We start from the raw sequence: 26,219 nt of genomic DNA, 5'->3' as shown, positions 1-26,219 counted from the left end.
GGAGCTTTGTGGAGGGCACTTTGAGTGAGTATGCCATCCGTCGGATGGGACGTTAAGCTGCAGACCCCTTGGTGCCTTTCATAAAGAGTGAGCTAATGCCAATGCCTGGTTTCTCTCCACCCTTCATCCTTTCCAGTCCATCCCCCATGGCGCAAATGACCTCAGCTGTCGGTCACCTCCCCTAATACCACCAGTCTGAATAAATCAGGATCTCTACCCATCCAGGACAATCATCAGAAGTAGAATGACTCGGAGAAACCCTGGGAATGTTGACATGGGCGTGTGAGTTTCCTCTTTTTGTTCCACTCATTCTGTGATTGAGAAGCTTCGGAGTGAGCAAAAAATAGAGTAAGTTGGGAGAAACCAAGAATATGAATGCAGATAGAGCCAGGAAAAACCTTTTTGTCATTTACACCAATCGACAAGATAATAATTAGTTGGCGGTAGGTGTGGGTGTGCCAAGAGAAGAGGTATTTGTGGCACAGAGGCAGTGGTGGGTTGGCTGGCATCTAAGGAGCTGGATGAGTGGAGTTGGTCATCCTGCTCAACTTACACTTGACCAACTTAAAAAGCAATGCTGCTTACCCAGTTTTTGTTGCAATTGAGGTATTCTGAGATAGTCAGGGGCTTGGGAGAAATGGATCCTCTCCGCTAATCCCAGAACTTCCACTGACATTCTCATTTCAGTTGGAGCAGTGGGAGTGCAATGGGCGGATAGTTGGAAATAACTTTGTGGGAGAAGAGAAGACTGGTCATTATGCCGTGGAATGGCCCTTCAGGGGAAAGGAGGGCCCTTACGTGCAAATCCTCCACAACGGAATGCTAACTGGGTCCACTGTGGTCATCAGGGGGACTGTTTTGCCCAAGGCCAAAAGGTAGGTTAACATATTACATATTTCCCAGCCCATAAGAAAAACCCTTTTTCCACTCCACAATGTGCCCAGAAATCAGCCTGCATCTTATGGGCCAAGGGTACATGAGTGTAACTTCAACCTATAAACTCAAGCTGATTCATGGGAAAAATACTTACTATTATGTATTTATTCCAGCATTAGGCATTGAAAATGGTTGTCTTTATCACAAATTTCAAATGTATCACTGTTTTGAGTGTGTAATAAGGAACAGAGTTTTAATATTTCATTGAAAGTATGGTATTTTCCCATCGATAACGAGTGCGTTATCTATATAAAAACGTTCAGAGGATGGAAAAAATAACGATGCATATTATGCAATATAAATTGAAAAAATTCAGACATTTACATATATATGTGCACAATAATTTAAAGAAGATTCCCACTAAAATAAATTAGTCTGGAAGCATGTCTTTCTAATTGCATTCCATTTTATACATGTATATACAGATGTGTGGCATCTATATACCTTCAAGATAACTATGAAGCCCTGGGCTCGCAGTATCTTTACAAATTCAGGATAACTACAAAATTCTGGGTGCGAGGTATCGATGGGAAAATACAGTACATCCTAAAAAAATCCCATATAAATTGTAAATGTATACAAAACATGCACCATAAATGTATGTAGCCTTAGTGCATTTAGTTACATCTTGCATGTGATGCTTGATGCAGTGTTGGTGATGCCATGCCACTGCATTTCTCTAAAAAAGGGGAAAATATCATGGAAGAAGTTAAGTGGCGTGCTCTGACAAATGTAGTGGAGCCTTGGATGTCATCTGAAAGGCCATGCATTTTCCAGTAGGAGGGTGTACCAGTCCACATGGATAATTCGGTGCAAGATTAGTTGTCTGACTGTGGCGATTTGCTTTGGCACAAAGAAATCTGGCCTCCCAACAACCCAGATTTAAATCCCTTCAACTTCTCTGTGCGGGAAGTGGTCTAAAGGGTCAACAACAGCAAGTCGAAACATCCAAACGATGCATCATTGAGAGCCATTATTGAGACGACAATCGCTGATATGGACACATTAAAACAAGCCTGCAAACACTTCAGATCCAGAATGGAGACCTTCATTCAAGCAAGTGGGGGATATATGGAATAAATTTGTTGTTTATGGTCATACAAACAATTTAGTGCTTAAAATTTTGTGAACATTTTCATTTTTGTAATAGAAGATTGTTTGGAAAAATTGTTTAAATATTCCATATTTTAATTCCACACACTGTATGCCATGAATTAGTCCATTAATACTCCATGTTTTCAAAAATCTATGAGTATTTCCTGCGGAATGTTATATACACCATGGTCTTATTTCATCTCAATTCCTTTTTATCTTGCCATCAAGTATGTCTGGTCATAAGCTATCCCCATCTGTATCGTAAATATTCTCTTTCTGTGTTAAGCTTGCTGGCCTAATATTTTCACCGTATAGTTCTTTTATATGTTCCTTGCATTCTCTTGAAACTTTTCTGGTTCATTCCATAATGTTCCTCTTACCTCTCTGTACAGCACACTAATTTTGTCCTTCCTTTTTAAACTTTTCATATCGTAACTGCCTCCTCCGCCATGCTTCTTTCCCCATATTAGGTTCCCACCTCAGTTTATTAATTATTTCTTGGAATTCCATTCTACTTAACTCTGTGTTTGCATTGTCATGTCCACACTGTGTCTTCCACCATGCTTCTTTCACTCTGTTAGTTTCTTGCCTCAGTTTACAAATTATTCTTCTACCTTACTCTATGTTTACATTTGCCCATTTCCTCCTCTCATTTATCATCAGGTCTGTAATGCAGGTTTCCTTTCTCTCTTACCTATTTGCTTTTCCTATGGCTTTGCTTGTGTCTTTCGGTATCTCTTTCTGATATCTTCCCATCTTTCATCTACTTTTTCCATCTCCCTTTCCTCATTCATAATTTTCTCTGCATCGTGCAAGTATTCCTTTCCTGTCATTCCAGTTAACTCGAGAATTTTTGAATCCATCACACTGTTCTTAAACCTGCGACTAACCATAACATAGACTAACTGGTATCTTTCTGGATCCCCCTAGTATTTTCCATCTATTTTTACTCCAATTGTGATATTTAAATCAATTGTTTGTTATGATTAACCTCTACTTCATGCTGAACTGTCTTTGTTGTATTTCATATTTTGATCCTTCATTGCGTAGCATTAATGATATCAACAAATCTACTCTAATTACAGGACTCTAATTGATCATATTGATGGTTTGCCATGAACTGTTATGACGAGAGAAAAGAGTGGGGGGTGTTCCTAACCTAATCCACTGACTTCTCTTTTCAATTGTGATGCCAAAATTCAGTAATATTAGTAGCAGCTAGTACAATTAGGATACCATTTATGTGCATTGTCTACTGGTGTTTTAAGAAAATTATTCATGTGAGAATTTTGGCTTGAACATATTTCCTGTTGTCCATTCCTGTAGATTTTCTGTGAATCTTGTTGTTGGCTCAAGAAAGACAAAACAGAAGACAATAGCCTTGCACCTAAACCCTCGCTTTGGCAAGGATGGGTCCCTGTCCTTGGTCCGCAACACAATGGTGGAAGGTTCCTGGCAGGAAGAGGAGAAGCAAGGGGACTGCCCATCACTTGCCCAGGGCCAGGATTTCACCATAACAATTGCTAGTTTGGATGAGAGCTATCAGGTAATGTTTTTGTGATATTTAAATATTGCCTCCGATTATTCAGTACAAGCATGGGAAATATGTGTGACTAAGTACATTGCTGGAATCTTGTTGGAGTAAATTAAAATGGCATTTCCCAGTCAGAGCACATTTTTTTAAGGAAATGTCATTTAAATTAGAACGCATCAAATAGGTTCAAGGTAAATTGTAAAAAAGGATTTTTTATTGAATATTTTAGTTGTATTTAAAAAACTGATGATGTGTGGATATTTTGGCTATTAAATAATGCCTTTGTTACAAAGAATTTATCAATGGAAAATTTATCAGTCTAACCATCTACAATATGGATGGATATAATAAAATAAGTCAGCAATAAATGTAGTTTTGAGGTTCATAAATTTTGCAAAGAAAAATGACATTGTATTTGAAATAATAGTCATTAGTAATGGACATTTTTTTGGTATTTCCTTGACAGTTGCAATGCCAAGCTTCATATCATAGCATATCTCAGGCTTAAGCAATGTGACTCCTCTTAATTTAATGCTTCCAGCCGTACAAAGTCTTTCGTGTTGCTCGAGTCAAGGCTTCTCTTGTGAACAGTGTCCATTTCCTTTCTGGAATTTACCTAAATGTAGACATTGCTCGACTTGTGAAGAAACTAATTTACTGACCCAGGTGTTCACTACCCTGCAGGAATAACAGGGCATGGTTTAAGCGTGTTACACAATCATAGTTTGTTCTTTATTGTTTGTCTGTGTTTGTGTCCATTTTTTTTACAAAGAGCAACCCATATAAGTGGTACATTTAAAATTTCAAGTTCGAGTAAACCTCTAATAAAATCAACAAAGACTTGATTATCATGCCAGTTTGTATTTAAACTTGAAATCTTGAATAAAGCTGCAAATGCATTCAAGTCCTGGCATAAAATGAAAACTTGAAAAATGAAGCTTTTTCCCGCTTGGAACCCACACCCTTTTAACTTCCCCTTGATTCACCTTGCATTTGTGTTTTTTGTGTGTTTCTGTCCCTTGAGGACATCAAGGGGACAGCGAATGCTAGACTCTTCTCTTGATGTCCCTACTCACATCACACACTCTCTTTTAAGTGATTTTTGTGACATCATTGGTGGCATCAGCAATGGCATTAGAGAAAGTATGTATGCAACTATTTAGATAAATAAATATGCTTTATGGTAATGTGCCATTATTTCTATAATTGTGTACCAAATTTAAAAAGAAAAGGATCAGAGTTCAGGTGTGTACCAAGTTGATGGTGACAGTAGTTACATCTCAGGGAAGCTACTAGTTCACTTACATTCAATAAAAACAGAAAGCATGAATCTAATGACACTGCTAAATAACTCAGTAACTGTAATTGTTTTAGAATTGTTGTGAAATTTGAATTATCGATGGCATTGGTCTCAATCACGGGGCCCGGTTGCACCATGCTTTAAGTAGAGCGGTGCATGGACGTGAAGTGTGCCTCACCTTCTCCTTTCAGATCCACGTAGAAGGGCAACCCATGATGGCGGATAACTTGAGTGTGGGCAGTGCAAGCTCCTCCTCGTCCTCACTGGCACCCTCCAACTCGTCTGCATTGTCCTTCCACCATCGCATGTCCCCCAAGCCTGTCTCGTACCTGGAAGTTAACGGCGATGTCACAGTCGCCACCATCAGCTATGCATCGCCTTATGTAAGTCATGACGAGCCATTGTGTTGTTGCCCCGGGGGTAGATGGTGACTGAAACTCTATATTTATTTTTTTTTTAGAAATGCGATTTATATTAAGGGCTGTCTTATTATGTATCAGCTCTATTAGTGATATCAGCTGTTATTCGTTATTTTGGCTGATCCAATATTTTGGGAGAAAATGGTTGTGTGTGCTCAAACATGAAAGGTTGGCCATCTGGTAAAATACTTTGAATAATCTGTAATGCGTTCATTTCTCGCTCTTTATAACTTGAAATTTGATTGCAATAAACTTCCATTACAATTATCGATAAATCCTATGAATCTCCTGGTTTTGCACTGAAATGAATACTGATTGTAGCACTTTTGTTATTCAGAATGTTTTTGTTCTGGAATTTCACAAAAGGTATTCATATGTGTTTTACAAAATCCCTGTGGACCTGCATGGGCAGTATAAAACGAATGAATTTGCAGGTGATAGTTGGCATGGAAGCAGTTTTCTGGAGGCAGCTGGGGGGGCATTTCCGCCAGGTGGAGGCGTGTCCAGTGGGCGTGGTGTGGGCCATAGCATACGATGGCACTCCGTGGATTCACACTGGTGGCTGGGGTGGAGCTTTCCTCGAAGGTGAGTCATCTGCAGAGGTTTTGCAAGTCCTCATGAGTAGTTTTAATTCTTGACCGACTCAATAACACAATCATTAATACTCACATGACTATGTAGGAGGCATAGAATATTGCAATTAGTATTCACAAAACCTCCTTAACCCTAATTGATCAATTTTTCCTTCTGATAAAAGGCACCGCCATTGCCCCATAAACCTTAAATAGTCCACTCAAGACAGAAGACTGCCTACTGTTCGCAGTAAATGGTACTTCCTTCATATATTCTTTGGTTTTTCCAGCATTAGGATATTAAGTTTTACATTAACATTGACAAGCAATTTGTGCAATTTTACTGCATGAAAAAAGTTTTCTCTGTTTTATGTTTGTGTGAAATTGCAGGAAGAATAATGTTTTGTCTTATTGAAATATGTTCAGCTATCCATATTTTATGGCTTTAATCCAAGATGGGCTATTGAATTTTCAGACTTGGAGATAAACTTTTGGTGGTGTGATTTATTTCATAACAAAATAAGTTGTGTGCTAAAATTTAAGTATATCTTCAATGCAACTTGCCTTAACTGGAGTAGTTGAATATGGAAAATATTTCTTCTATAGGGGGGAAAAAAGGGATGGGATGCTGGATACCTGCTGGATGTCTTGATACCTGAATGTCTACACATCTGAAAGTTTTGGTACTCGAAGTATTTTGCATCAAGAAAATTTTTCCGAGTTAAATATAACGAATATAATGGATCTATATAATGAATCTGAAGCCACTCAATTTTTTATAAATATAACTTTTTGAATTGCATGTTGTGTAAAATTCTGACATGTACTGATGTCAAGAGCATGAGAATCAGGACTCCTCTGTTATGGACTGAAGGATGTTCGGAAGTGACCCCCCTGAAGCTTCCACAAAGTCAGGTGTCCTTTTATACTTATCATTAAAACACTTCCATGAATCTATCCCAGAATAGTATCGCATTAAACGTATTTTGGTCCAGGTGCAAATCCCTTTACACTGGAATCTAGAATACCCTTGAACAACCTACAGTTCAACGATCTTGCATAATATAAATATCAAATAATAATAAAGCTAAGAGTAGTCTCCAACCAATTGTGCAGACTTTCCATGCTTCTCAGTGCATACAAATCAAAAGACATTGGCAATGAAGTCTGTACATCTGGCCCCGTCATTCACAAAGTCATCGGTCCCCACCCGGTCGACGTCCTTTGAAGGTTGATTTCCGTTGTGTTCACAGGAATGGGAGAAGAGAGTGGATCCCAGCACCTTGGCTCGGGTGGTGCTGGTGGCGCAGGCAGTGGCTCCATGCCAGGTGCAAAGTTTCAGGCAATGAGCGACACTCAAGTGGTGCATGTCTATGAGAATCAGCGGTGGAACCCATTGACTGGATACTCATCCGTTGGCCTGCCAACCGATCGGCCGTCCTGGAGCGACCGCTCGGGTCACCATCGCCGCTCGAGAGACTCGACCCGACTCCCGTCTCGCCACTGGCAGTGGGTGCGTGGCAGACGGATCTACCATCCTATGCATGAGATCAAAGTTTCCCCTTAGAGCATCATAGTTTGGATTTAGGTCAGGGGTGAGGATATGAAAAGAGTGTTATTGAGGTGGCACTCGCAATTGCATTACGGCCGTGCCTAATTGTTCATGGTGACATGATTGCCATATATTGAGTGAAAGGCTCCAGCCTTGTGATGTGACCTCTGCTCATCACAAGCAACATTTACAAGATTAGTATCGCAGTACACTTCACTGTAAAATCGACTTGGGTCTGTGGTGCGGTGGAATACGGTTGTCAATAGTAGCAAGCCTTTTGCCTTTGCACCGAGTTAAGAATATATTTAACGGAAAGATAATTCTGCTCAAGTTGACCATTGTTGCCAGGGTATTTGCTGTAGTGCCAATCAATTCACCAGCCCTATGAAAAGCGTGGCAAATGTAACTTAGGGCACTCTAAATCATGAAACTTCAAAAAGTATTTACAATTCTGGCTGCATTAGTATATGAATATTTAGTATTATAAATCATGCATTTATGTTAAGTACTAATTGCATATGAACCCCCTCCCTCCGTAATTTGTATTTGCCCTCAAATCATGATGTTTTATTCCTGGTTGTACAATTTTTGCATTCTGTTAATGTAATCTTATCCTCCTGTTTATTCTCTCAAGTTTTGAAATATTTTGCAAATTACAACAATTCATGAAAAGCAAGATGGCTGGCTGTCTTGGTTGGGAAGTGGGTGTTGGGTCGTTGGTGAGGGTGGTGTTGGTGGATGTATCAATGAGATGACCAAGGGCTTTGGAAATATAATCTTTGATGTTTAAGATTATTACCGAGGAACCATTATCAGCAATGGTGACTACAATGTTGGGGTTGGATGATAGGTATTTTAAGGTATGACAGGGTGGGTGGAGAGGTTATTGGTAGGTTTGAGAGATTCTATGAAGGATTTATAGGATACTTCGTGGAAAAGCTGACGCATAAAAATTTCAACTAAATAGTTACATGGAAGGGGTTTAGGTTAATGGGTTGAAGTGGGGTAGGATTTGCCAAGTGCAAGATAGGCACTCACGTGACAGAAAGAATTCCTCTGCAATTTCCAGGAGGTGTGCCATCAAAGATTTTGGAGGAACTTGAGGGTATCAGTTAGTATAATGATGTGGTTAAGCTATGGTGTAGGAGAGGACAAGCCTTTACTAAGAATGGAAATTTCGCTGTCGGACATGGGGAGGGGATGTGGGAAGGAGGAGCAGATCTGATAAGATCCTCTCATGCTATCCCTTCACATGCAAATTCCCACAACCTTTCCTTCAACGAGTGTTTCTCCCTAACCATTCTAGAATCCCCACCCGATTCAGACACCAATGCAGAGTTGAGAATTCACGAATCTGCGTATATATATGAGCTGTGCAATCTTTTGAAATTCCAAGGCTGAACCGTCACCACTAGATCCTTTCCCAGCATGCCCTGTGCCTCTCCCAACCCAACCTTCACCTTTGAGCCTCAAGCGCTCAAGGCCTCCGGGATGAGTTCAGCACAGATCTTTCGCATTACCAAATTTTCAGTGATAATGGTGTGCACAGTCGCCTTATCAATGCCAGAACAATTAGCAATCATGCATATACTTAACCAATGGTTTAAATTCAGTACATCATGCACAGGTTGTACATTGTCATCGGTTCTTGCCATCAACGGCCATCCAGCATGGGGCTTACCCGCCGCACTCTCTTGGCCATCTTCGAAGAGCTGGTGCCAGTGAAATACTGCAGTTTGTGAGACATGCTTTCATCCTTGAGCACTTGGCTAATCATGCCGAATGTCTCCATTCCTCATTTCCCTAGTCCAACACAAAATTTGATGGCACACTGCTGTTCAATCGCAGGTGATTGGCACTTGGTGCACGTTGGAAGCCAGACCCTCCACCACCAAGCCTGCGCAGTATGAGCATGCTGCTACGTACAGTCTATCAGGAAAAAATTGTTTATGATACTATTAGTACAAGCCTTGTATGACACATCTCTGCATTACCCTAAAAATTACCATAATACCATTTACTGTAAAAACCCATTTCCTCCATTTTCTCCTCAAACTCTCACCTCATTCTTTCATGTACTTAAACCTTTGATCTATGTCTCTCACCCACTGCCTTTTCATTCCATCATGCTCTGCCAATTCCTCTTTTCCTCCATTCGTAGTCATGTCACGGGCCTTCTTTGCAATAGCAGTCTACACTTCTTTTGTCTCCTTCTTTGGCATCACTTAGATTCTTCTTTTTCTCCCATTCAACATGCGCTAACATTCTTACATGATGCCCAAAGATTTTATGGAATGATTCATTTGCACTTAAATTATCACTTCTATTTTAGTTGCCTCTGCGATATTGTGATATTCCCAATTAACGTATGGCTGTGTTGTGCTTTTAAAATGAAACATTTTCTTTACTAATTGTTCACGGATTGTCATTAGGAATCCTGAAAGCAACTCCAAGGTCTGAAGTTGACTCCAAAGTGTGTTGCATGTTGACATTGCACCCTGATGAAAGGTCCCACCTCTCTCTCTCTCTCTGATGAAGGAGGTGGAGTTACCAGATGACCTACTACGAGCAGGTAAACTTCCTCCTCTTTTGGAGAGCAATGAAACTACTCCGTGGAAGTGAATATAGATGGATGCTCAGTTCATTTATGTAGATAGATGATGTATGTTTTTTACCGTGATGTTGTAGAAGAGATTTCCCTTGTTCAAAGTCTCTTGGACCATGAGATCCCAACTTTCCCTAATTCCTTCATCATATTGTTAGCTCAACCTGGCATTTTCGATATCGGAAGGACTCCTGTGCTGCCTGCTCAGTAGCCTTCCAACAAATGCTTTCATTTACTAATGGTTGTTTACATTTCCAGGATATACAAGTATCCATTGAATTGAATGTGAATCATTCATTTTTCAAATTTCAGGCAACAGAGTGGACGGTGGATTTTTCCGTGTCTGGTGGTGTGGACTCGGAGGGGTGGCAGTATGCCATTGACTTCCCCGCCACGTTCCACTCCTCCAAGGGCTTCACAGATTATGTTAGGCGGAGACGCTGGATGAGAGTGGCCAAGCTGTCGACCAAAGGCCCCTGGAGACCCCTCCCCCACACACCCCTCACCAGCATCTCCCTGCATGTGAGTTGGAACTCCAACATTGGGAAAGCACGTCCATGGCATCTTAGGCCATATTCGCATTATTTTTCAAGTTGGTAATGAAGTTCAGAAGATGGTGAAGTGATGAGTTCTCATTTCCTGATGTTGGTAAATTGTTGAAACTACAAAAAATGCATTGTGTGCGTGACGTCTTTTGTTGAGTCAAGCACTAATTATTAATTTAAGTAGGTGATTTCCACATTTTTCGGGCTGCGTCCGCGTATGTCGTTTAAATGTACAACAGTTTCGCCAGCTATCCTGCTGGCGTCCTCAGGTCAAGGACCTGAGGACGCCAGCAGGATAGCTGGCGAAACTGTTGTACATTTAAACGACATACGCGGACGCAGCCCGAAAAATGTGGAAATCACCTACTCATCGCCGCGGAAACCTTCGAACGAACATTAATTTAAGTACTCTACCGTTCGAGGTAGTTTTTGGATGGACACCAATGGATCATCTGTACACTTCCTAGCTCCATGCAAATATATGTTGGTGCATAAAACTGAGAGTACATGGCCACGCAGCTGCTGGTGCAGTAAGCAATAGCTGTTGTATACAAATGTACTTAGAAGCACTTGTACAAGGGTTGCTATTTATTTTCAGCGTAACAATGAAAAGGCAGTAATTTGTTGTTGAAAATAGCTTTATTGTTTGTCGAAGTATTCTCCATGATAATCTTTTGCATGCGCTCGAACCAATTTCCATAACCTTTTTCCACTCCGGTTGAGGTACGTACCTCCAAAACATGGTTTTTGAATGCATCAATGGCTTCTTCAGGGGCTGAAAAACGTTGGCCACACAATTTCTTGTTGATGAACAGGAATAAGAAGAAATCATTTGGTGCTTAATCAGGGCTGTACGAAGGATGACCCTTCAATTGGACGTTTTGGCCAGTCAAAGAGGTATTAGTTGTCTCAGCCAATCTGTGAGAGCTTGCATCTTGCATGATGAAGAATGATCCCCCGTTGCCTATTCTTTTTCCGTATTTCACCGAGCACTTCTGGCTAACAAACACTCGTATGCCATTCTGAATTTGCGGTTCTACGTTGCTCTAACGGTACAGTTGCCACATGTCCAGTTATTCTGAAGTAACGGGTGATCATTTGCTTCAATGTGCTTCTTGCACGAATCACTTTTGTCTGATTTGCTCGTCTTGGAATACTCGTACAGGGAATTGCTGTTTTGTTTCGGGCTCATATGCATAGGTTTCATCACCTGTGTAGATATTACACACAGATTTTGATGCACCGCAAATGTATTTGTTGAGCATTTCTTTGCACCAAGCAACTTTTTGAGCTTTCGTCAAATGATGAGCGATCCAACGGGGACAAATTTTTTCCACAGCTAAATGTTAATGCCTCAATCTCACAAGAAGTCACCTGGCAATCTTCATTTACTAGTTCTTGCACAGCATTAATGTTTTCTGGCACAACAACTGATTTTGGATCACCTTCATGACTTTTGTCGTTGAGCGAACGGCGACCATGATGGAATTTGTTATACCAGTATATCAAAGTGGCAAAGGATGGGGCTTAATTGCCAAAAGTGGAAGTAAGTTGATCGATGCACTCCTGTTTTGATAATCCACGTCTAAAGTCGTAAAAAATCATCACACGAAAAGGTTCACAAGTGAACTTGCATTTTTTTGCTGGGACAAAATTTTCGATTCACAATAAACAACACAAGTTATGATCGAACGGCATAATGTTCTGAAGAAAGTCACCGCTAAAAGGGTCAAACTGTCAGATGGCAGTGTCAGTTGGTGCCTAAAGCACTTAGTGTTGTCAAGGCTAAAAATATAAATGGCAACCCTCGTATCTTATCCAAATAGAGTGTAATCTCATACAAAGAGCATAATTTGTTCTGTTATCTTTTTTGTAAAGCAAAACACTCATTTAGTGAAACAACTTTTTTTGCATATAAATTAATATAGAATACAATAATGTTCCTGCTCCATTCCAAAAATATTGTGCAAAATTTATTTAAAGAAAATTAAAGATAAATTGTTTAGGATTGTGGAATATATTTATTTTTTCTTCAATCATGGAATGAAGCCCCTGGGAATGCAAAAGAATTAAAAAATATTTCTGTAACTAGAACAAAGACGTGGCTCCAGGCACAATTAATTATAATGATTGTGTAATTTTGAATCCCGTTTAGGCGGATGAAGATTCGGGAGATGGTGATGGGGAGGGTGTGGTCTCCGTTTGGGCAATCGCTGCCAACTCAGGAGATGTCCTCTTCCGACACGGAGTGACTAAATCATCCCCAGTGGTAATTCCCTCATTCTCTATTCTTTCTTTTTTGTGCTCATATTTGGCAGTCTACGTAAATTGACCCATTTCAAGGGCTTTTCATGTTTCCATGAATCCAGTTGCTGCACATTTTGATTGCAGTACTTCTCCAGGAATTATTGCAAACAAGAGGGGGAAGTATCATCCAAAATTCAATTGTATGCTTGGAATTCCACAAGCAGCTATTGATAATTAGCGACCTGTGATTATGGTTCTTTTTTGCATCATGTGACGAGGTCATTGTGTTTTGTAATTAGTTTCACCGTGTCTCATATGGTTAGAAATTTGTGCAACACTGAGAACTACTTAATTTTTAGAGAAAAACAATTTTTTTCCTCAGCATAATGTCAATTTATTGTTCCTTGGTCTTTTCCATGCACATTAAACTCTCGATTATCCATGTGTGGAGGATTATCCATTTTGCAGATTATCCCCGCTATTCTCTCTCTCTCTTCTCTTGGCACCTCAAAATTTTAAATAAAATTGTGATCAGAAAGATAATTAAATGCTTTTTGAAACTTCAACGCATTTATTTAAAAACTAAAAGTTTGAAATACCTCAGCTTTCTAAAAAGTTTTTAATTTCACAAAATCCAAAGTTTTCTATAATATTCAATGTTTTAATTGAAACATTATTATTCCCATTGTCATTTCTCTCGTATTTACTAGCCCTGAGAATTCCATATTCCCCTTTAAGCAAGAGCGAATACACCACTTAACTCTTTGCTACAAATAAGTCGTGATTTGGCCGCTATGCATAGGGGACGCCGACCGGCCCAGAGCTCTCTGTTTGGCTCTTTCTTGGTGGCCAAAAGGAATCCCGCACTTTCGACTGTGAGGATGACTACACCCTAACTTCCACATGGAAAAGGGTGATTCCTATTTCCCGCCAAGAAAGAGTCAATCAGAGAGCTCTGGGCCAGTCAGCATCTCCTGCTCACAGCGGCTAAATCCCGATGCAGATCACTTCGACCTGAGGACGCCGCCAAGACTGGGGCAAAATAGTTCTCCATCAACACATCTATGCGACGGTATTTCCCCGAAGCAGCATGGATTTTTCCATACTTTCTGCTATTCACTTGATCAGATAGTTCCGTGCTCTTGTACATCTATAAGTTATGTAGTTGGATAATTTCTTTGGAATATTGATTCCAAGCTGAGAGCTAAATTTTAGTGGGATGTTTAGAAGGAAAAATTCTGATCGATTAAATGGAGCGATTATTCTCTGAAATATGCATTCAAAAAGTTTGCTTTCATTTTGGAATAGGGCATTTCCTGTTTATCGTGAAAACAGGAATGATATTGCAAGTATACAAGCTCAGTGTATAATCAAACCAGTCCTCACTGAGGCTGGAGGCAGTGTGGGATATAAGTCTCTTTATTTTTGTCCTTTGGTGCACCTCTCTGAATTGAGGTTGGTGCTTGGGCGGCTGCGCTGCTCATTGTGCTGCATGGTTTGCGTGTCCTTGCAGGGGATGTCATGGGACTGTGTGGTGGGAGGAGAGCAGCCGTTTGTCAGCATCAGCTGTGGAGGGCACAACCAAGTGTGGGCGGTGGGGCGCAATGGGGCAGCTTACTGGCGCTTTGGCATCAACTCAGCAATGCCTGCTGGTGATAACTCACTCCCTCTCTCCTCTTTGGGCTTGGTATTTTTTAACGTAGGAATGGGAATAATTCATTATTTCAATCAAGGATATGATGATTAACCCCTTCCACTTCGATTTATTTTCTGAATATCCAGCCCCTATCCTCTGTTTATTTTCTCCATGGTTCTTTTAAAATGGTAAGGTAGGTAATGAAATGATATTTTGTCGTTGGTAATCAACGTAGAATAGTGAAATAAAAAGTTATTTTTATTTCATATTGTATAGTATCTAGTCAAATAATTTTTTTTCAAGACATTTTTCTTATTAACTGCTACTATAATAATGATAATAATATTAAATATTAACAAAAAGAAAATTACATGTATGTCACTAAAAAATGTATACATGAAGTTAAAAATTGGGAAATATTTATGTTTAAAGTAAGACAATATTATTATACAATAGATTGAAGTACATAATATTATATACATGTATATAATTAATAATCAGAGAAAGTATGATACTTCTGAAAACACTCTGGCAAATGTAAAGGTACCTGGTAGTGCTTACACTGCCAAGTTGTCTCACTTCTGACATTATTTTTGGAGCATTTATGACATTGTTTTGTTGGATGTTGTTTCTTTGCTGTTGATGGGATATGCTCAGGAAAATGAGCCCAATTTTTAGCTTGTAATCGGACTGGTATGTCACCATGTGAAGGTCATCCAGGAACATTGTAATTTGGCAGAGTGACCTTTGTCAATAACGCCTCGGCAACATCCAAACGGAAACTAGTTATACTTTTCTTCATTTTTTGTTTAATTTCGAGTATTATGCGTAAGAATGAAACAGTGCAATATCAAAAGTATAAAAGAACATTTTTTATATCCTTTCAGTAAAACGTTAGGAAACCATGGATCACGGATGAGATGATTACAAAGATGGATTGGAGGAGAAAATGGAAGAATGTAAATACAGAATTAGGCAAAATGAAATACAAAGAATTAAACAATAAATTGAGGCGGGCAACAAATAAAGCAAAAGAAGCATGGTGGATCCGTTGGACAACACAAAAGGCAAACGTATAGGTGTAAAATGCCTGGCGATTCAGGAAAATGTCAATTAGACTATACAGTGCCTCCTCATAAAACTGACATAATTCATTCCTTGATTTTTTTCTTTAAGCAAAACACTCATTTAGTGCAACAACTTTTCCCACACAAGTTAATGTTGTATTATGTGTAAAATTTATTCAAAGAAAATTATATACACCTTGTTTAGGATCATGGATTATATCCATCATTTCTTCACTCATGGAATATACAACCGGGAACGCAAACTCAATTCATAAAACCAAAAAAGAATGGAAATCAATTATTTATTATTTATGAAATGTGCCAAATTCCTTTTTACTAGAGAACTTACCGGAGAGTTTTTGCTGATACTAAAAATGCACCTCAGAATGATAATTAAATAAATTTTGAGCCTGCATCGCCAGGGCAATGCCTCATTGGCATGGTGCAGTTTCCCATGACTACTTTCACATCACATTTAATCTGCTGTTGTGAACTTGCACTTCTTGAAGGCTGGTGGACTTTGTGAGTGATAAACAAGGAAGGGTTTAATTTCCAAGTTTGCGCGAAATGGCCTTGTGAGGCGACCTTTAATTGGCTTGTGGATGGGCAATGCATTGCCTTCTTCTGTTATGTGCACAAGTGTATGTTCCCTTTGGCATCTTACTCCAGGAGACACTCATCTTGTCGCAATTAAAAACCTTTTGCGTCTTGCAACTCTCAGACTCAGAGAGCTTTTTGAAGTAACCAATGAAGTTCACTGCTGCCTTTGACTCAGAGCTTGGCGCTCCATCTGTGGATGACTGTTCTTCTCATTGACTTCTCCAGCCACACACAGCTCCCGTTTAAAACTGGTTTGGCCGTTGATGATCCTGACATCTTATTGACGACGTCTGCAAAAGTCACTTTTGCCTTCGCACAAATGATATCCTTGTTAATGGTGTCGCATTGCAATTGCTGTTCATTTATCCACATGAGAAGCAAACTGTCAGCATCATTTAGAATAAAAATTTTGCGGGGATAATCTTGTCGCCCTCTTTAAAGCATCCCATCTTCTTAAACTTGTCCTTGTTTTTGAAGGAAATGGAAGTTGTTGATGTCGACCGAACTTTCACACACGTATACTCGATCGGCTGCACCCATTCCATGTTCCCAATTTTCAATGACTTCACTTTTCATTTCTGCTGTTATTTTTATTCTCTTGTGGCCTTTTGCTTATAGATTTTCACTTGGGCCATTTTTAAATTTACTCTCAAAATATTATTAAACTTTGCACACAAAAATTACTAATAATATTTCTGAACACAAGTTTGGAAAACTGTGTGATCAGTTGCAATACTAAGGCTGGTAGAAAGATTACCAAATACAAACTGAAGGAGCAGGTGTGCGATCACTCTGGAAAGTCCGCTCTCCACAGCCGGTCACTCAAGTGCAAGTCACTCGTTAAGAGGGTCATCTTCGGGACCGACAATGTTGCTTGTTCTGAAAATTACTCGCTATGTAAGGTGCTTGTTAAGCAAGGTTCCTCTGCATTATGGTTGGGCACAGATTTAGGAGCAGTGTGATTAATCTCCACAGTTCCCAAGGAGCAAGTGCAGACTCACACATCAATTTTTGTGATAATGAAGAGTAGCATCATATCCAAGAAGATGAAAAAGAGAAGACAGTTTAGGAAATTTGGAAGCATAAACAGGAATAACAGGATTGACAAGAAAGGAGTATCAGCATGCATACAGAAAATTATGAGTGAGGACAGAGAACTGGGTACTATGGAGGAAAAATGGGAGAATATCAAAAAAGGGATATCAAAAGCCTCAGACAAAACATCAGAAACTGTAGAAAGGAGAAGGAAGCCATGGATCACGGATGAGATGATTAGAAAGATGTACGAGAGAAGGAAATGGAAGAATGTAAACCCAGAGGAAGGTAGAAGGAAGTATGAAGAGTTAAAACTGAGGTGGGTTACAAATAAAGCAAAAAAGACATAGTGGAAGGCAGGGTGCGAGGATTTGGAAAGTTTGCTGCAGAAGGATGAAATTAGTGTACTATACAAGAAGGTAAAAACACCATCTGGGAGTAAGAAGGGAAGATTTGTGTTAAGTCTGGTAAGGCAATAGTTGAAACAGAATAGATCCTAGTGGTATGGAAGTAATATATAGAACTCAATGGTAAAGAACACCAACAAGCTTAGACATAGAAAAGAGGATATTGTGTAGATTAAGATAGCTTAGGTCCAGGCATACAACTCGACAGGCATTCGACAGTGAGATAGAAAGGGCTAAGGGCATGGGTTGTCCATTGTCACCTTTGCTATTTAACGTATATGTGGAGAAAATGATTAAAGAGGCATGGGAAGAACTGGAGATAGGAATGAAAGTCAGCATGGTATTCGTAAAATCATTACGTTTGCTGATGACCAAGCTCTAGTTTGTCAGTTGTTGTCAGGTTGCAAACATTGCCGAGTGAATTGTAAAGTAATTCCTATCGATATGGAATGAGAATCAATATAAATAAAGCAAGATAATGTGCTTATCCAGTAAGAGAAAGGCTAAGCCTCATATTAAAATAGGAGGGCAAAAACTTGAGGTGGAAGTTAAACGTATCTCAGAAGTGTTTTGGAATAAAATGGTCAAAGCGTTAAAGGCATAAGAATAACAGTGTAAAAGTACTGTTTATTGAAAGGATATTAATGAGAGGGATTTTGAATGAGGTTCTTAAATAAAAACTAGGAAAGATTTAGTGCAGAGCATTGTTTAATATGGTTCAGAAACTTGCTTGTTGAAACCATATAATAATCATAGATTGGAGACTTTAAGATGTGTAAGGGTGTAAGGATGGTGTATGCGAATTGAATGAAAAGGGTTTATACCATTTAGCTTGGTGATGGAATGTTGGAACTGTGACAGGTGAGTTAGGCTGGAATTGTGGTTTGCGGGAAAAGAGCAGGCATGCTGGATGGAATGAAGGCAGGTAGACTAAGGTTTGCAGAAATAAAGAAGGGTTGACACTAGTGTCAGACTGTCAGGTTGTGTATTTAGCTTGGTGAGGTTTAGTAATGTAGCAGTGTCCCATCTGCGTTCATCCTTAACCCACATAAATTCGTTGACTACCAACTAATAATTATTATTCAGGACATGCTTTTAAACTTGCAGAATCGTTATAATAATTACCTTTATGGTGTACATGACCGTAGTATTATAATTTCAAAATCCATTGGGCTATCATTTTGAATAACATCGGGAATAGTGGATAATGTTTAAGTAGTGAATATTTGCTGAATGTTAAAGTCACTTAAAAGTGATGAAGATTCTCAAAAAGAAATTGTGTTCTCATTAAAATTCATTCAAAAAATTATATTATAATCCTGTGAGTTTCAAAACGACTTACTTAGGAATATTACAATTCAAATTTTAAAACCAGTTAATATGAAAAATGATAGATGTGTGTTTTCTTTCCCAGGGCAAGTCTGGGTCCACGTGGAACCCCCACAGGGTCGGAAGCTGCGACAGATATCTGTGGCAGCGGCTTGTGACTCAGGGTCACTGTCGGTGTGGGCGCTGGACATGCAAGGCACACTCTACGTGAGGAGGGAGATAACCCCCGTGTTTCCAGAGGGTACGCACTGGCAAGTGGTGATGGCCAGTGAGTTGGAGCACGGCAAGCAGCAGTCAGTGTTCAATCACGTGTCGGTTGGCCCTGGGGGTGAAGTGTGGGCGGCGTTGGCCGGCTCATCCGGCTGCGTGCTCCGGAAGCTTGGCAGTTACTCGGCCGATGGCTTCGTCGAGCCTGCATGGTCACGTGGCGTCCACGTAAGGACCGCTCTTGCCTGCCACACTGGGGGTGGTGTTAGATTAACCACACTTGCCATCTGTTTGTTTTTTTTTTTTTAATTTCCAGTTCCGTTGGTCTATTGGAGGTCATACCCTCGTGCAGACCCAAATAGGCTCAAGTTCCACACCAGTCGAGAGCTATGCACTCGTTGTTGTGTTTTGAGAAACAAGGTGCTGAATCGAAAGCCGTTATGGCCTGATGTGATCACAGATGAGTCGCTGCTGGACATAAGCACACAAAGCAATTTGAATGCCTGAGATTTATCGTTATTTTTTGGATAGTGTAATTGGAAAGCAATAGATGTAATTACTTAATTTGCTCAGGAGCCTCAGGCCCTTGTTTGTGGACATCTCTCATCTCTGGGAGAATTTAAAGGAGTCTTCAGTGTCCAAATTTCTCCCATGTGCTGGAGCTCCCCATGGGGTCTCCTTCATCAAAGATCATGGCAAATTTTGATCTAGATGATCCTTCAGAGGCTCCTAGAGCTGGGAGATGACACTCACTAATGGCAATCATGTGAACTGCTCGGAGTACTACTCTAAGAAGACATTTGCATGCTGTGTCATTATTGGCAGATATTTGAATTCATTTACCTCAATATTGTGCCATCTTCCTGGAAGTCACTCAAATGGAAATTAGAGTTTCTCAAAAAAAAAATTATGAGGGGAAAAAAGCATGAATTTCTCCAAAAAATCTCAACACCCCTCCGCCAGCATCAGTCTTTAAATAAAAGTATCCCTGGAAAGTTACAATTTTGGTTTTGAAACCTTCAGGCTGTTGTTTCAGTTCATTTGAACGGTGGACTTTTTCACCTGGCCTCTACCTAAACGAACAAGATGGTCTCGCCCGCAATGTCAGTGGCAGCTCACGTTGTCTTTTGTGATTTTCAGGCGTCGTGGCAGTACTTGAGCACCCACGGCTGGCAACTTAAGAGGAGTTGAGCTGACCTGGATAGTTCAGCACCCTGGCTAACTGCACCCCCTTGTCTTTCAACGTGAATTCCTTTAAGTGAAATATTAAATCGTTATGGGACACTGACATTATTTAAACAATATGGCTGTGCTCTTTGAGACATTTATCATAGAATCAAGGAAAATTAGTGTCCTGAAAACCCTCAAGTATAAATGAAATGTTTCACGAAAAGGTATGTTCAACTCCTGCTTTTCTGTATCCTTTCATTTTGCTACTTTGTACATTTTCGTTAAAGATCATCTTAACTATTACCATTTTGTGTCCCTTGGTGTATCCTTGTAAAGAATCGAGTCTTGCGTTGCATGTAATATGTCATTAATAGTGTTTGCATGATAATTCAGCTGCTAAAATTTGTATCATTTTCAACAGGTAATATTTTTGTATTTAATCTTTTGTTAAGAAATTTATTTTGCTCATGCAAAAGATGTTTGTTATGGTTTGAAAGTTTTTTCTAAGTAATTTTTGTTGTGTTGATGAAGTGTGTTTGTTAATAATTTGGCACTTTAATTTTGACTTGATTCAGGGTATCTTCAAGGCTTTGTGTCAGTACACACTGCATAAGCTGTAAAAATTGATTACTCATGAAATTTAATTGTACATTGGAAAATTTAAAACTAACCTCAGTTATTTTGTACCATGTAACTTAACTTGTCTGATGTATTGTTTTAACTCCACTCTATTAATTCATTAAAATGTGTATTTAATGATTATTGATGGAGTTCATTTAACCTACCTAATATTCAAGTTTGTGCCAGAGTCAGGTGACTACCATCTCCCACATCTTCCTTCACGCTCTCCTTACCCTTACCACCACCCACTCACTAGTGGCTCACGGACTCACCTCTCATCCGCCATTCGTTGTGCATATTGCTTGTCACTGAGGTTAAACAAGTGTGCAGGTCAGTGCTCCCAGAAGGCCACACAACGTCTTATTTGCTTTTCTTTAAAACATATTTGTAATTATGTATAGATTATTTTTTAAATATTTAAAGCTGTCTCTATTTATGGATTCTATGGCAAAGAAACTGCGTGCTCCTTAGTGTTTTGTGATCTGAATGCAAATGCACAAATTATCATTCTTACAAAATTGTTACACATGGCAAATGTAATTTCTAATCTTCCTCTCCATAATTGTTTCTTGGGAAAAAAATATGAAATATCTGGTTGCTATTCATATTAAGTTCAATCAGAGGTATCACAAAGATCCATCCAATGTACGTTATGAAAGCAATTAGGCATGAAAAAATTTAATCTATTTTTTCAATGAACATATTATCCACCTTAAGGTTTGATAAATATGTATTGGAGAGTAATTATTTAAAAGTACAACAGCATCTCTTGAAGTGTAAAATTAATAAATTAACAAATAAAAACATGTGGAACTTGATTAATCATCCCAGTTAAACTTAAAAAATAAATTATTTCCACAGATGCACCAAGGTAGACTGCAACTTATTGATTGGTATCTAAATGTACTATTTAAATGTCTCATGTTTATGATAAAATACTTTGAAATTTTATAAAATCGTAATATCTTTTCATGGTGGAAACCAAGTTGATTTATCTACAGGCAACTTTTATATGGAAAGGTGTTAAACTCCCCTTGGTTAGAATTGTCATTTTTATTGCTTTACAAGTTCCTCCTTCAGATGTTATAAGGTAGACACTCAACCAGGAAAACAATGAATTAGTGTCTAAGATTTTATAATAGTGAATTCGATCATATTGTGTACTATCTGCTTGAATCTAGTAGCATGAAACCAGATAACTTGTGCCCAACTGGGAAACAACAGTTCTAAAATAAATATTTGTCCATCATTTTCTTCTTTACGTAAAGCTGTTGTTTTTATTTCCATCTCTTTTATTTCAAATTCATGTCTCTTTCTGGAATCTTTTCCATTATACTGTATAGTATACCGTATCTTATTTTGGCATACTTATGTTTTGGGCCATGGTACTCCAGTAAGTATAACACCAGTCTACTGACTGTAGAACCTGAGTTGATTCCTGGTAACTTTGCCAGCCTCATGCTTCACTCAAGACATGGTTTTTGAGATATCGCATCTTCCTGGGAAACCACAGGCGGCATAAGGAAGGGAGCTGGCCCCCTACTCAGCTATGTGAACTCCACATTTCCCCTCTACATAGCGTGAGCTCTACTCAGACCTATCAAGCAAACCTTCAAGTAGATTTTTCTGCATTTAGTTTTGAGGATGCTTATGTAGGCAAATTCTCTCTTGCTGTTTTTTTTTAATATGGCAGTTGTTAAAATTACTTTGCCTGCACAAAATCCAAGCACCAGACAACATTTCCCTTGGCAGATTACCTCTCATTGTTATAATAATTCCACCCACACTCGTGGCTGTGTGCAAGACCCCATGGCGGTCATTTTTATTTAACGATTATACTTGAACATAAATATGTAGCTATTCATCATTTTATGTGGATGGCAGATGGGAGCACTTGTTAAGATGCCTATCGCATTTGCATGCCTGACAAACAATCCCGTTGGAGAGGGGAAGGGAGCGGCGGGAGAGTTTGGCGGTCGGGACGACTGAGAAAGCGCCAACTCGCGTGTGCGCACTCGATTGTCTCCTTTGGCGCCAAGGCCAAGGGGACCGCCATTTTGACTCTCCGGCGACTACAAGGCCGTTAAACTCTCATTCTCAATTCCGTGTTCGCGGAAACGCGAAGGACGACGGAGAGGGGGGGTGGGTGGTTCCGGAATCATCTCTACCGCCTTTCTCGTCGTATTCCTGGACGAATTCTTTTTTCGGGAATCCCGGGCCATCGCCAAGGCCCGCCATTACCCCAGCGTGTGAAAAAATATTCCATTTGTTGCATATCCATTGTTGCCTCTTCGCCTGCCGGAAGCGGCCAAGTCTGCCGGCGGGCGAAGTCCTCCCGGCCAGTGGTCCCGGATGCGTCCGTTGCCAGTGAAAGAAGCATTTCCTTATCTTTTTCTAACAAGAGTCAAATTTTCATATTAATGATGAGAAAACACGGTTGCTTTTGATAGGCCAGGGTAGTGGATCTCACTCCGAACCAAACCTTTTACGGTGATATTAATTGTCACGTTAACAGGTCCGTTACGATAATCCCTTTGTCTTCCGTGCCTCCATTCATTGTTTCCCATGAAGCTCTTGTAAGCGGGAAATAATAGCGCGTGGATTTCAGGTAATGTTATGCCATCACGATGGAACCCGGGACCCTCAGGTCAGGAGGTAAACGGTCTGCCCACTGCGCCACATTTGATATTCGAGTGTAAAGGACATGCGTTTAGAGTAAGATTCAGTATCGCCATAGAATTGCCATAAAAATACGTGTCACAATACACCGACGGTGGAGGTCATGAAGCTCTCGCCCAATGTCTGACAAGGGCGCCTAATACAAGTTTTTACGCTAGGATTATAATGCAAATTATTATTCGAAGCCTCTTCTTCTCGGAAACGGAAATTCGAAACTGTGCAAAGGTATCCTCGGACGAATCCCTCCGAAGACTTGGAGTGAATGTATTAGGCGACCATCATTGGATTGTGATGAAAGTTCCTTTCGTAGGTTGTAACTTTTGGTGGGACGAAGGAATGCTTTCGGGCCATCTTTTCTGCGCTCGCATATCTCCGCGTCACCCTGCTGATATCCTGACTCCCCCTGCCACACGCCCCACAGAGCTGTGCGACAGGGTGTGCTTGGTCGCAGGCGTGAAGAACATCCGTAGACGCCGCACAGCATTGGATGTGCGGCATCTGTGTTCTGGCCCCTCCTGGTGCTTCGTGCTCCAAGGGGTCGCCCGGCTACCACCCCGGGCTGGCCCCATGGTTCTCCATCGTTCAATTGGGAAAAGCCTGAAGTTCTCCTTCTATATAACGAACGCTTTCCGCGAAGTCACTTGCGTGCGATAGTTCGACAAGATTTCATATTGCATTGGTGAATTCTCAGAAATGAAGCGAGTCGCTCGTCGAGGTTTGCGCCTCTGATTCGTGGCTCACCCAAAGATGGGGCCGGGTCACCCTCTCTAACTCTCACGAGATTATGACTTGAATCAGTGTTTCATTTCTTAAATCTGGCGTTGCATTGGTGTACGGAAGGATATACTGCCTTCTGCATCAATAAATATTGTTTAATATTCCATTAGTTAAAATCGAGCTCAGGGTTTATTTTTATGAAAAAGGTGGAGTGGACTGAAAGGAAGGCAACGTGCTGGGAATGGGAGGGGAGGAGAGGGGATTGTTGGAAGAATACGTAAAAGACAAAAAGAGTCGGGAAAGATGGATGCCGAGGGTTTTGATAGGCTGAGGGATGTTGTAGACTGCGATAGAGGGGATAATGTTAGGCAAGCGAGGAATGAAGTGTTTCGAACGCAATAGGGGCTTGTTGTTGAGTTGGGTTGTGTTTGGTTACCTAAACCGGTTGATAACCGATAATAATAGATGGTGTAACAGGAGAGAAATGGCCGATCTCTGCATTTGTTAGAAGGAGGGGGAAGGGGTCGACCATGGAAATCCCCACAGTAATTATAGTAGAACGATTATGCGAGGGCCGTCCAGAAAGTAACTTACGTTTTGAAATAAAATATTTACTTAGCGGCAAAATAAAGTTTTATTGCATACATTTGAAAGGCCATTCTCGAACTATTTTCCCACGTAGTCGCCATTCACATTAAAACATTTATCATAGCGATACGAAAGCTTTTCAAATCCGTCTCTGGAGAAATCTGCCGCCTTACATTTTAACCACTTGTTTACACCGGCATGCAATTCTGCGTCACTGTGAAAGCGCTGTGTTACAAGCCACTAAGTCTAGCGAGATATCCGTAATCGTAAATTGGCGATATTCACGAATTTTTTCGTTGATTATTACCGTCAGTTCATCTGTCACCACAAGGCTAGATCAAGGTCACGGCGGTGTCCTCGTCGTGAACATTGGTGCTGTGGGCATTTTTAAACTGAGAATGCACCACTGCCTCACTCCGCCGCCTTCACTCATTATTCCGTCCATGCACACTTTGCCAAGTTGCCAACGAATTGAATTGTGGTGTTTTTCTAGTCAAAACTCAATTAGAGATATTGCAAACCCGCAGCTTGCGGGACTATCTATTCCAGCACACATTTTAACGGTTCACAGTGGGCAAAGTAGGAAAGTCACAGTCTGCTCTCACCACCGCAGTAGAATGCGGACTGAGTATAGGATTGTTTGGACACCAAGGTGGTTGTTGGCTCCAGCCCCACCCACCGCCACGCGAGGCGAAAACGTAAGTTACTTTCTGGACTGTCTGGTCGTAGTACGAGGGTCATCCGGAAAGTAGTACCCGTTCGTGCCGCATGAAGTGCTGACGACGCGAGTAGCCGCTGGACGAGGTCAGATAGCTTCAGTGGCTTGTCTGCCTTCTCTGAGCCAAGTTGCGTGACGCTAGCATTGCCTGTGTTGTTTCTGTGATTGTTTACAATGTTTAAAAAAATTGAGAACGCCGCCAGTTGTGAAGTGAGGGCAGTGATTAAATTCCTCAATGCAAGAAACGTTCGCCCATGTGATATTCATCGCCAATTAAAGGAGGTGTATGGAGACAATGTAATGGACGAGTCGTCTGTTCGGCGGTGGTGTCGCAACTTCAACATGGGGAGGGGGAACACACACGACGATGAGCGTTCGGGGAGACCGTCTGTCATTACAGACCAACTGGTGAGCTCAGTTGACGAATTCGTGAGGAACGATCGGCGCGTCACAATTGATGACATCTGTGAGCATTTTCCCAATGTTTCTCGAACAATTGTTCATGAAATTGTTAAACACCATCTGCATTATGCAAAAATTTGTGCAAGATGGGTCCCTCGCGTATCTCAATGAGCTGGCGGCGAAGGACTATGCAGCAGGAATACAGAAACTTGTCACACGTTATGACAAATGCCTTAAT

General features: G+C 40.4%; 1 protein-coding gene across 1 annotated transcript in view; it reads left to right on the top strand.

The window, feature by feature from the left end:
- Pex23 (peroxin 23) overlaps positions 1-20,986 on the top strand; it is a 71,923-nt gene extending 50,937 nt beyond the window's left edge. Inside the window, exons 15-24 of the mRNA XM_071586362.1 lie at positions 688-875; positions 3,358-3,577; positions 5,057-5,248; positions 5,719-5,869; positions 7,110-7,369; positions 10,326-10,535; positions 12,714-12,827; positions 14,319-14,457; positions 18,965-19,314; positions 20,227-20,986. Coding sequence (XP_071442463.1) covers positions 688-875; positions 3,358-3,577; positions 5,057-5,248; positions 5,719-5,869; positions 7,110-7,369; positions 10,326-10,535; positions 12,714-12,827; positions 14,319-14,457; positions 18,965-19,314; positions 20,227-20,277 — 1,875 coding nt within the window. The 3' untranslated portion in view covers positions 20,278-20,986. The remainder of the gene's footprint in view (positions 1-687; positions 876-3,357; positions 3,578-5,056; positions 5,249-5,718; positions 5,870-7,109; positions 7,370-10,325; positions 10,536-12,713; positions 12,828-14,318; positions 14,458-18,964; positions 19,315-20,226) is intronic.
- Positions 20,987-26,219: the final 5,233 nt, after the last annotated feature.

Source organism: Hetaerina americana, unplaced genomic scaffold (genome assembly GCF_022747635.1).
Source record: "Hetaerina americana unplaced genomic scaffold, ioHetAmer1.1.p SCAF_22, whole genome shotgun sequence".
Taxonomy (NCBI): Eukaryota; Metazoa; Arthropoda; class Insecta; order Odonata; family Calopterygidae; genus Hetaerina; species Hetaerina americana.
Note: the sequence above shows the minus strand (reverse complement) of the source record. Positions and strands in the feature narration are given on the sequence as shown.